Source organism: Charadrius vociferus, unplaced genomic scaffold, assembly GCF_000708025.1.
Source record: "Charadrius vociferus isolate BGI_N301 unplaced genomic scaffold, ASM70802v2 scaffold41, whole genome shotgun sequence".
NCBI classification, from domain to species: domain Eukaryota; kingdom Metazoa; phylum Chordata; class Aves; order Charadriiformes; family Charadriidae; genus Charadrius; species Charadrius vociferus.
The window spans coordinates 643,472-656,106 of NW_009647013.1; the positions used below are offsets into that span (position 1 = coordinate 643,472).

At 40.7% G+C, this 12,635-nt stretch overlaps 1 protein-coding gene across 1 annotated transcript in view; it reads right to left on the bottom strand.

The window, feature by feature from the left end:
* FZD3 (frizzled class receptor 3) overlaps positions 1-12,635 on the bottom strand; it is a 55,827-nt gene that overhangs the window by 16,684 nt on the left and 26,508 nt on the right. The window contains exons 2-3 of the mRNA XM_009895440.1: positions 12,381-12,577; positions 9,800-10,817 (exon numbers count right to left, since the gene is read on the bottom strand). Of these exons, the coding sequence (XP_009893742.1) occupies positions 9,800-10,817; positions 12,381-12,577 (1,215 nt within the window). The remainder of the gene's footprint in view (positions 1-9,799; positions 10,818-12,380; positions 12,578-12,635) is intronic.

Sequence of the window (12,635 nt, forward strand, 5' to 3'; positions counted from 1 at the left end):
GTCCAACATCTCAAAGCAACTCTGAATCCCAGTGAAAGAGCCACAATCATTAATGGATGCATTGCTATTCAGAATTGTCAAATGCAAATTATAGGCAATTTCCTTTAATTTATTAAAATTAAAAGTTAAATCTTTTTTTTTTTAGGTGACTGATTTCCTAACACATGTACTGCAACATTCAATTCTGACATTTAAGAGTGACTGATGCTTCAAAACCAGAGAAATCAGACCTCCTAACTTAGTTTTTGTTGCCATTTTAATAGCAATTAAAAGAGTCAGTGGAAAAAGAGCTTCCTTAATAATCAGAATTAAAGGCCTTTCTAGATAGAAAGCATGCTTATTAAAAGGAGAATGGAATGAAACTGAGAACGCAAAAATAGCAAGATCTGACCTCCTTTGGCAAGTCACCCTCAGCAAAATACTGAATAAAAAGGAAGAAAAGAAAAAAAGAAAAAGATGACCTTGAGGAGTCACACTTGGGTACAAGTACAAATCAACCTGCCTGAAGATAACGGTTGAGAAATCAAAATTTCCCTTTGTCTCTAGCTCAGTCGATCCAATTAAAAAAAGCAGCCAGAAATGAGTCATGCGAATGAAATGATTGCTTTCACTCAATATGTTAATTGACTGGAAATTGCATCCATGCCAAGGTGAGATAAGAGAATACACTGCATCCTATGTAGGATTTATCCACGTCCTGGATGTGCAAGGAGGAGACAGGACTGGTATTACTAATGCTGAAAAGGAGAATTCTGAGAAGTTAACATGAGTATATACATTTCCTTGAATATATTCTTTTTCCTATGTATCTAAACCAGGAGAAATTAACTGAATCACTGCTGGGAAACAGTGTGATGCTGTGATTAATGCTGCTGTTCTGAGCTGACATGACTTTTGTTTTTGAAAGAATCCTAACTCATAATTCAGATTTGCTCAGTCTCTTCTGAATAAACAGTAATATGGAAAATAGGAAAAAATATGGAAAAAAGGAACTAGATGATCTTTAAGGTCCCTTGCAACTCTAACCATTCTATGAAATATGTTTTTATCTCAACATCTTTTTTTTTTTCTTTCTTTTTTTTTTTTTTTTTTTTAAGGACAGAATAATTACATTCAACAAGAAGCAATTCCTTAGGGCAGATTTAAGCAAATCCATTACCTCTTCTAAGAGGAATTCTAAACAATAACTAATGAAAAGGAAGGGGGAGGAAAAATCTAGATTTATAGACATCTCTAAATATATTCTCTTTATGCCTGTGCCACACACAAACACTGCTAAGACATTTCTTAACAAAGCCTCTTTTCTGTATCCAGCTTAGTGCACTCCCCCGCATGTTTCTGAAGACCCACTGTAACACAGATGGTAAAACAGCTGAGATTTTGTATTTAAAAAGATAGTGGCAACACCCCCGATTAGTGGAGAAAATGGCAAAAAAACCCTGGAAAATGCCATATATTGCAGCCAATAAAAATGGGGAAACTCCGTCCCAACTTAAGCAGTACCCCAAAGACGCAGACTCTACATCTCAACAATTCCTTCTCGCCACTGTTTTCAGCAAGATGTTTGCAAGCCCCATCTTTTCTTCTCTCTGGTCCGCGTGTGCGATTGTTCTAAAGCACTTGTGCATGAAAATAAAGCCTGTGTCAACAGGGGTTACACTTCACCCACAATGCAGCCATGGGAAAAGACCGTCTGCTACAAGAGCATTTCTTAAGTGCGTGCAAGTCAACTTTGCCATCACAAAATTTAAAATCTCTACAGCAAATTCAAATGCCTATCAAGAATTTGGGGGGAGTACTCCAAAAACTGAACACAAATAAATTGTATAGAGTTAGGTTTTTTTTTTCTTTGTTTTTCTTCTCTTTTTAGGGGGATGGGGGAGAAATGAAGAGACATAGCTGCAAAACCTGAGCTGGAACTTACAGCAGCTTGTCTCAGCGTTTCTTTTGCTTCTACCCCGTTTTATTTCAAAGTAGGCACTGTGAGATGTAACATCCAGCAGAGTGAAGTAACAGCAGAGCAGATGACTAAACACTCCCGTAGCCTTGGCTCTCAGCCTACCATTGCTTTACCACCACAGTCGCTTCTCAGTTGGCACCTGTTCGTAAGAAAGCTTCCCTGTGCTGAAACGGTTCTGCAAGAGGGCTACGCGTAGTCTCTGCTGTCGGTAACGCTCCTGCGGTGTTTGTTCAGGGCACCAGGCGTGAACAAAGCCACGCCGAGCGGGAACGAAACGCACTCGGAAATGTTACCCCTACCCCTGTTCCGTGGGCAACCTTTAAAAAAGGATGCAAAACAAAGAAAGCGATTTATAGTTGTTAGCGATCCAAAGCAGTCTGAAATGAAGAGATTTTTATCGCAACAGTGGTAATTTTGAGACATCTATAACGATCTTGAAAATTCGCAGTAAAAAACCCCCACAACCGATTAGATCAAAAAGTACGTTTGTGAAAACGGGAAACAAGACAACCGACAAATTCTTGAGCCACAAGTATCAGGAGGTGACAGAGATTAATCCTAATATTAAAATCAATTTCTCCAATGTTAGTTGTCAAATAATATATTAAAATAATCTGTAATGCAGTATAATTTCCATACTAACAGAAATACATTAGCAACCTTGTACTTTGTTTTCCTTTGTGCCTGTATTAGATACATATAACCGTCACTGACAGACAAGAGGTACCGTTAACAAAACATTCTTTCCATTTACGCTTTTGGTATCTTAGGCAACCACAATTAATCCTCCCTTCTCCATCTGACACCAGCAATGAAGGGAAGTGAGTGGGTGAGAACTCCCAGCTTCAGTAAAAACCCATTTGACATTATTACACAGCAAGACCGGGGCCTCGGCTTGGAGTGAAATAGGTACAGCGGAGAGGAAAAAAAATTAGCTGGGTTGAGTGTCTATTTTTGTTGCTGATAGAAATGATAGTGGGTATTACATCATCTTACGGCATCTCTCTTCGTAATTAAGTCCTTAAAAATACCAAAGCAGTTTTAATTTTTTTTTAAAGTGAAGATCAGAAGGAAAATAGAAAAGATTTCAAGAGATAAACACACTAACTGCTTCAAGACGTCAGCTGGTTAAAATTACATTTGCAAAAATAGTTGTGTTGTGCTCATTGTTCTTGGAGATAAAGTCTGCTGTATCAGTAGATGAAGCATGTTTGTATGATGCTTCGCAAAGCAAAATTATCTGTCCCTGGGATTCCCAACTGTGAGCCTGTGTCCTTCCAGGTACTGCAGTCTTAGGTGCTTATCTATGCCCTTTCTTCAAAAATGAGCAAAAAACCCCTGTTACCAAGTTTTCTTTCTGGAATGACTGCTATTCTAGCCAAGACTGGTCAGGATCTAGAAAGTGTGTTTAAAAGGTGCTGAGGCATATTCTGATTTTTGAAGGAGATAGATTGAAAAAAAAAACCAAAAACAAACCCAACCAACTAACCCAACCTCTCCTACCCTTTCCCCCCAAAAAATTTCCCCAGAATTTTGTAGCAAGAGTCCTAGCATAAAAGTATCCAATAAGAGCAAATGTGACTTCTACAAACAGATAATAAATTAAGACTAGGTATAATTTATCTGAACGTCCCATGAATCACTATAAAAATGCCCATGTCTCTGCTTCAGCTCGAAACAGAGGCTACCTGGCTCAGATGGAGACATCTGAAATTAGATACATGAATGCTGCTCTCAGTAGCTGTTCTTGATTTTCACGTTGTTTTCATTCTAAGATAAGTCCATTATTTTATCTCCGAAATTCTGGTTTATATGAAGTCAAGCCCAAACCTAAAAAATAGATGATCTAGTGAAGACGACACTGCACAGGCACAGGGCCCTATGTTGGTTAAGTCATAGAATCATAGAAAGGTTTAGTTGGAAAGAACCTTGAAGACCATCCAGTTCCAACCCCCCTGCCATGGGCAAGGACACCTCCCACCAGCCCAGGTTGCCCAAGGCCACCTCCAGCCTGGCCTTGAACACCTCCAGGGATGGGGCCTCCACAACCTCTCTGGGCAACCTGTGCCAGTGCCTCACCACCCTCACAGGGAAAAACTTCTGCCTCATGTTTAATCTAAACCTGCCCTCTTCCAGTTTAGAGCCATTCCCCCTCGTCCTGTCACTCCATGCCCCAGTAAAAAGTCCCTCCCCAGCTCTCCTGGAGCCCCTTTAGGCACTGGAAGGCAGCAATAAGATCTCCCCGGAGCCTTCTCTTCTCCAGGCTGAACAGCCCCAACTCTCTCAGCCTCTCCTCAGAGGAGAGGTGCTCCAGCCCTCGCATCATCCTCGTGGCTCTCCTCTGGACACGCTCCAGCAGGTCCATGTCCTTCTTATGTTGAGGACTGCGGAGCTGGACGCAGTACTCCAGGTGGGGTCTCACCAGAGTGGAGTAGAAGTCAGTTGAAACAGACTCCATAGCTGGTTCTATACCTTTCAATGCCTTCCATATCTAAATGTACTCATCACTATTTTTACTTCTGGCTCTGGGCTTAGGAATCTACCTGGGGTGCATTACAACAATGACTGAGCACGACTGCACGGATATTCAGCAACCGGCACAAAACCGAGTTCCTAATGAAAAATAAGAATTTTCAATATAAAACCTGAGTTTGCGATTTGTTCTAAACTCGCCCTGCTATCAGGTCTTCCCCATCAACAGTAAATCAAATGTGCTATCCACATCTGCTTCCATTCCTCTAAATAATATCAAAACGATAAGCGGGGAGCACCACCTTCACTCTTAACAAGTTAGCACTAAGGTCTTTTAATCCGGTGAAGCCACATGCGTAGGGAAACTACAAATACCAGATCACAAGCAAAGATAATTCATACTGCTTAGTTTAATTTCTCAAGGACTCCCACTAGAGTAGTAAATGTCTTTGAAACAGTTTATTTTTCTTTTTTGTTTTCCTCTTAAATATCTAAATTAGCTGCCTCTCCCATCAGCACAGTGCCTAGCCTAACCCTGAAGCCTTCATGAAAAGTGTGGAGAGTCTATTTATGTTTGCATTTAAGAAAAACTTAACTCATGACTGTCTTTACGTTGCAGGAAATCTGATTTTGTGGTTCAGCCCAATAAACCCCTCCAGGCCTAAACCAAATTACGGGACTAAAAAAAGAGGTAAAAGCTTTTAACACCAAGGCCTAAACCACCTTACGCAGTTCAATTACGGGACTAAAAAAAAGAGGTAAAAGCTTTTAACACCATACTCTGCTATCCCAATAAAGCAGACACGTTTCCTTATCTTGGGAAGACGACAATTATCACTTTCTTCCACCTTTGAATGTTTCTGGCTCGATGCAGCCCTCTCCTTTCCTCTGGGCTAGAGAAGCTGTATTTGAACTCCTACTTCTCATAAGAGAAAAGTACATTACAACCAGCTTTGGAGACAGACTTTGCTGAGTATCTATTTCACTTTGCAGCCAAATTCATCCCAGTTTTGCGACACATTTTCACAGACTAGGCAGGTCACTGTGTCCCAGTTTGATTGCCTTTGTGATTTCCAAGAGGAACAAAGCTCTGACACTCTCCTTGTAAAGAGCAAAACACCGTGGTGCCTGGAGGACAAGAATATGTAACAGCAGCTAAATACACGTCAAACTTTTTTCCCCCTTTTGCCCTACTTTTTACCTTACATCAGATATATCTGAGGTTAGATGTCCGATAGAAAGGAACTTCTAGCTTTTATGGCAACAGGAATTCAAAACCCAACTAGACAGAGTCCTGGGCTGACCCTGCTTGAGCAGCGGGGTTGGACTAGATGATTTCCAGTGGTCCCTTCAACCTGAGTGATTCTGTGCTTCTGTACAGTGACTGGCCAAGATCTTACCCCAGTCCACCACTCCATCTGAATTAGTTCCCATAGCACCACATGCTCCATCAACACACGAGGTAGAACTTGCAAAGAGAGGAAAGAGACAAAAATCTGAAAGCTAACCGTTGGGTAAGGATTGCAGAGTAAAAAGCCAAGCCAGTACCAAGAACTTGTTAAGAACGGTAAAATTATCAGAGGCGATGATGATAGCCACACTGAACAGCATTAGGAGCATGAAGAATCTTATTTCCCCAAATGTCCCTCCTTGAGCCCAACATTACAAAAGTCCAGCTCTCTGCTCCAAGGCTCTGCCCCCTGAACGACGACGTGACATTGGCAGAACCACCACTGTTACACAAAGGAGCAGAAAAGGATGCATTTTCAACCATAGCAAAAGAGATGACTAGATGTGATTATTTTATGATCGGATTGTGTCACACTTCCCTGCTTTTTTCCCCTCCATTTCTGCATTTTATCTTGATGTAAAATTGCACAATACTCTCATAAGAAAGATTACATATGAGATACAAGCCTGACATGAAGAACATGTAATACACACAGCCCAGTTAAAACGCTACTTTTATGATGGGGGTACCAGGTTCTATAGCTAGTGAAAATTAATTTCATTTTCCACTGCATGAATTCCTCTTGCACAACAGCATTAACCCATTTTTGAGGCCAAGCATGAATTCCTTTTTTAAGGCAATGACCGAAAAGTGGAGTATCAACATAAAATTCAGTTCCTCGTTTGGATATTACTGTGCTGAAAGTAGATTACAAAGGCACAGTTTTCCCCTCCAGAAAAAGAAAAACATCCCAACTCCAGTGAAAATGCAGGTGGATGGGTTAAGACTTTTTTAGGCCGCTGTGAGCAGGTATTTCACAGAGAAGTAATACTGACTGGAAAGATTACCTCACTGCAATTACTGTGAATAGTCCTAGCATCAGAAACCATAAAAATAGTTATTTGTGGTAACATATTAGTCAATTTGCAATTATTCATGATGAAAGAAGGATGCTCTAATATAGCAACCTTGATATTTTTAATTAAATTAAGGGATTTGTCCAGGCTGATAGAAAACACAACTCCCAGACTTGCCTGTTTAAGTTGACATCCACAAAACCAATGCGTTTCCCCTGCAGTGGGGAAAGTGCAACTCAATTTCTTAATCATCTTAGGATACATTGTATATACTGTAAATAAACCTCACCTCTCAACGTAGTAGGTTTTTTCCTTACTAAAGGAGACTTCAGGAAACAATATTCATTCCACTCAACTTTTGACGGCTCATCTCAGAGCTCACCAAAGCCCACACAGCCATGGTACGAGAGGGGCGACTGCTGCCTGTTTTACCTGCTCTTGCTGCTCAGGCAACAGACTGAAGCCACTGCCTGAACGGCAGTAGCTCATGATGCTACAGAAAACTGAGGACGGGGACGTGCTCGTGGGGAGAGAGCTGCTGCCACCTTTTACAAACCCTTCCCCGCCTTCCAAGTCTCTCCCAGAAACTTGGAGTGCCGAAGACACTGAGGGCAAGGTAAGATAACACGAGTTCCTTTTTGCTCGGCACTTACTCCTCAAAGAGAGGGAATACCGGCATACTGTTTTCCTGTCTTTGTGGCAAAAAAAGTTTCTATTTTACAAGGAAAGCAAGAGAGGCACCCACATCTACCAACCAACCATAATAATACATAGCCAGGTCAACCCAGGAAACATCCAGGTAGCCAGAAATCAAGATCGAAGCATACGGGTATCTTGTTGCTTTCTCCATTTTGGGAGGATTTAGCTCTTTAGGTAGTCAAAGAAACATGATGTCTATTTTTCATTTGAACAGCAGCCGCCGAGGCCCTCTTCGGTTTAACAGAAGCCGGGAGAATCTGCAGCAAATTAACAACCCCGTGGCACCTCCTGCCTGAAGCAGGCAGGCAGGAGGGAGGCAGGGAAGCACGCCTGTAGCAGCTGCATAATCGAACTCCCCCATTAGCAACGTCCCAGAATGAGTTACTGTGGCATCACCCTCTGATGGCAAAGATGATGTAACGGCTGAACAGACGAATGAGTTTTTAACCTCAGATTTGCTGGTGTTGGAAGAAGTGTGCCTATGCAAGCGGCAAACTGCAACTACCGTAACCCTGTGTAAGTTTTGCACATAAAACCCATGTCTACTGTGGAACCAACTACAGCTCTCAATTTAGGATAGTCTAATCTCAGACACTGATATTCAAATATTTCAAGTTAAGCTAAATAACATTAAAGTTTATTAAAAAATACAGTCTTGTTTTGCAAGTGAGCGATACTCTTCCACAAAGCTTTAAATTTCCCCCTAATTTAATAATATATTTTACCAGCACGATCTAAGGGCAAAATTATTTTTCCCCATAGCTTTGGAAATCTGCTTCAATTAAGTCTGGATAGTTTAATTAGGGAAGCATGTTTAGTTTAAGAAAAAAAAAAATTGGATGGGTTAGAAGAAAAACCCTTCTAATACTCCCTAGGGTCTACAGGTCCTTCAACCCAATTTGATGTGAATGAAACCATTATTGTTCTTTTGACTCCCGCTGAGCCATTATGTTAACGGTTTTCCAGAGATTTGAGTAGCATTTTACGACATGTTTTCGTTATGCCACTAGCCAGGATTTTAGCCCTTAGACATTGGAAGTTTCAAGGTTTAAAATCGTTTTTGTTCAACATTCTGAGAAAGCAGTATCCTTTTAATTTTATAGATTCTTACCCAAATTTTAGATTGGCATACGGTAGGTATTCGAAATTAACTGAGAGAAAACTGCATGTCCCTCTTTTTCTCTCTTTTAAAGCATCAGTCAGTTTAACATATTAAAACCTGCAGCAATGAAGACTCCATCAAGCAAATGGAACTGAACACGCCCACTGACAGATATTTCCTGCCATAAAAATGCTCACACATTGCATGGGAGGGAAGAGTCACACCCTAATAAAATCTAACAGAGAAAACAATAAAAAGGGTTAAAAGGTAATAAAAGGATTATTATCACGTTATATAGACTAAGTCAAACCTTTAAGTGATATTTTATAGCATTAAAATGTGAGCTTTGATGATCCAGCTGGTGTTTTAACTGCTTTAGAGCCAAAATACTAACTTTTTTTAACACGCCTGTGTGCAGCTATATAATAGATGCTTGCTGTATAACCTGCTTAAAATAAAGTTGCTTTTAAATAAGTTGCAGAAAATATCTATGCAATACCATTCCAAAACCAATTTGTTGCTTTGGCTCAAAAAGGAAAGTAGGCTTCCAAGTAATTAGTACTTACAATACTTTCTTTGCAACTGCACCAGCATAATACTGAAGTAAACAGTGGACAGTCTGATATCTAGTGCTCTTAGAGGCTCCTGTCCCTGTGATAACTCAATTAAACAAATCGAGCAGATTAGTATAATTTTCTTGAAAAAAACAAAACAGATGAGCTGTAAGCTCTGGTTTTCTTCAGAAGACACTTCAAGTAAGATTTTATATAGACGTTCCTGACACATGCATAGACTGCTCCAAAACAAGCACAAAACCTCTAGGCTAATCAAAGCAACTAAACTGTTACAGATGAACATCAAAAACTAGAAAAAGCAGTAATCAGGATGATGACAACTCAGTTTAAACGCCAAAATTCCTTCAGAGCAAAACTTCACACACGTCTCTAATGACCAAAAATAAACTCATTAAGTGCTGTTCTTGAAGTTGGTTTAAAATAGCATCTTTCTATTCCGTATAGGTCCCAAACAGCCCAGCAACTCCACAAAAAAACACCAAGCAGCTGATGCAAGCCTCCAATTTTCCAATAATACCCAGTCTTCCAAAAGGCCTAATGCATTATCCAAATAATGTGAGTATGTCAAGAACCTTCCCTTGTAGGAATAGCAGGACTTCCAGTTAGGGATGACAAGTCATTCTCAACATATCCCCTCATTATCCATTTTCTGCACTCCTGAATATGTCATATTGGTTTCCTCACCTGATAGGGACACGGGATGTGATATTCTCTGCAGCGTTCTTGAAACCACGTCGTCTCCCACACACCTCGATAAGCCTGCTCATAGAAATAGCAGCCAATTACAACCAACAGTGGCACGAGGTACAGAACACTGAACACACCAATCCGGATCATGAACTTCACTAGTTTGTCCTGGTTCTCTTTTTCTAACGGGATTTCAATGCGAACCCGATTGAGAGAGATAATGCCAGCTAGCAGAAGGGAAACTCCAACAACAACATACAGGCAGAGAGGTGCAAGTACAAAGTATCTTAATGCATCCACATCATAGAGGCCAACAAAACATACGCCGCTAATATTGTCACCTTCAATTTTATTCATTGCTAAGAGGATGATGGTTAGAGTTCCTGGAATGCCCCAGGCACTGGCATGGAAGAGCAACGCCTTCTTCTCGATTGCTTCACTGCCCCATTTTGGCACAGCTGCCAGGAACCACGTGATGGTAAGAATGACCCACCAAACACTGCCAGCCATGGTAAAGAAATAGAGCACCATGAAAAGCATGGTGCAAGCTTTGTTGTGAGAGCCCTGTGTCACTGTGGAAGCCTTGTACTGGGCAGGGCTAGATGCGTTACACGCTACTCGGTCTTCAAGGAGAAAGCCAATGAAGAAAATTAGTGACACCATCATGTAACAGACAGCATAAAATATTATCGGTCTTTCTGGATAGCGAAATCTTGTGACATCGATCAGAAAAGTTAAAAAAGTAAACAAGGTAGCAGAAAGGCAGACGATGGAGATCACTCCGATGAAGTAGCGAGCAAAGGAGAGCTCTTCACGCCGAAAGTACATATTTGGGCATGGAGGGGAACAGTCTCGTACCCTCAGGAAAGAGTAACCCAGATCAGGGTCTATTTTCAACTCCTGAGGACACCAAAAACCATAATCCCTCTGTACCGCCATTGGGGCCTCTTCTGTGGGCTCCCCAGCTAAATTGAGGTCAACAAGACGAGGATATGGCTCATCACAATCTGGGAATCTAAAAAGTAAGAAAAGAATTATTTACAAGAAATATACACATACTTTGCAAAGACTAGTAACCTTATTTATATGTCTGACTTTAGACACACTAACTGGAGTGAAAACAAAGACAATCCAAATAATGGGTAATCCATGAAATACTACACTATGTTTAAACAAACTCTAGAAGCCATTGTCCCAGAATGCAGTGGATGTTGAAACTACAAAATATGTTTAAAAATAAACCAGAGAAATAAATGGACAACGGGCCCATCGGGGCTTTAAGCATAAAAGTGAGGATACAAAATCCATCTCAGGAAGTCTATAAATTTAGGCTTACTGTAAACTGAGACTATATGCCCAAGGAAGCATGATTTTATAAGAACATTTTAAAACCTTTCCACAAGCAACTGTACTAGCTGCTACCAGACAGGACGGTGAACTAGTTAGACCAAAAATCCAACCTAGCACTGCTACTAGCATTAGTAAATTGAAATTACGAAGAAGATATTTCTGGAATTTAGTAAAGCTCTGACTGGAGGCTAAGGGCTGCTGGAGACACAGTCTGAAGTTCAGAAAGAGAGACTGGAGGGATTCCACATGTAGCTGTCCCGTTCTTCCTTTTGCTAGATGTTATCACCTTAGCAAATGCAGCATAAGCTACGTATACCTGTTCCTCTGCGACAGTTCATGTTCTGAACAGCACCAGCAAAGTTTCAGTAGTTTTAGATCTGGTTTTGAAATTTCACTCCGTGGCCTTACTGAGGAGATGGGAGGAACTTAAGGGCCCAGGCATCTGTTCGGAGTAGGGAGCTAGAGCCATCTTTCATCCAGATTATCAGGACCTAGAAGCGTCCTCTGACTTACTCTTTTGCTAAAAGAAGTTTTAATTGTTTTTCACTCTCTCCAATCCAACTGTAAGAGAGACTATTTATTCCTGTTTGTGCTCCTGTATTTTATTAGCTGTTAGAGTCACTTATAAAAAATAATGCATAAAGTTATTGTTTTCAATTTCATGTATATTCTGTTTCAAATAGATTGGAACATCATCAAATACTTTTCTATAAAGTTATTTGTGTAATGTAAAGGTGAAAACATCGGTTTGCACAAAAGCTCAACAAGAGGTAGACGCTCTGAAAACAGAGCTTGGAGATTGTATGCACTCAGCAGTAACAGCCAGCTCCCCCTTCAGAAAACGTGACTATTAATCTCTAGCGTATGTAATTTTGCCTAAGTCTCAGAGAAATTTATAGCAGTGTCACCTATTAAACTTCGGTATAGCAGACAAAACCAGGTCAGCACAAATGACAAAGAAGAAAAATAGACGGGTATATTCATTCATTTAAGAATATGCATGTGCAGTTTACAGTAATTGCCCACAGAAATGTTCAACTCATCTCTTGGGCAGATGATGGAAATAGGAACTCAGTTTTCACCCCAGGAAACAGGCTGTTACACAAATGGAAGGGAAAATAAGGGCACTTGTAATGGAATACAGTTAAAACGTCTGTTTCAGATCATAAAACATCCCAGATCATACCAAAATTTTATCCTGGGATTCTGAAAAAACTGATTTGCTCACCTGGTGCACTCCATATCCTCAGGCCAAGAGACCCCAAACATGTCCATGAGTTTGGAGCACTCGCTGTACGCTCTTTGACAGAGTCTGCGACAAGGGAGAGTGACACGGCCGTACTCCATGCACACAGGGGCATAGAGGGCACACAGAAATGGTCGAAAATCTCTGGAGCATTCCAAATTCACCATCGGATGAAACGGCTAGAAAAGAAAAAGGAGAATTCAATACCTACAAACTGAAGTTTCGTAGAACACTTCA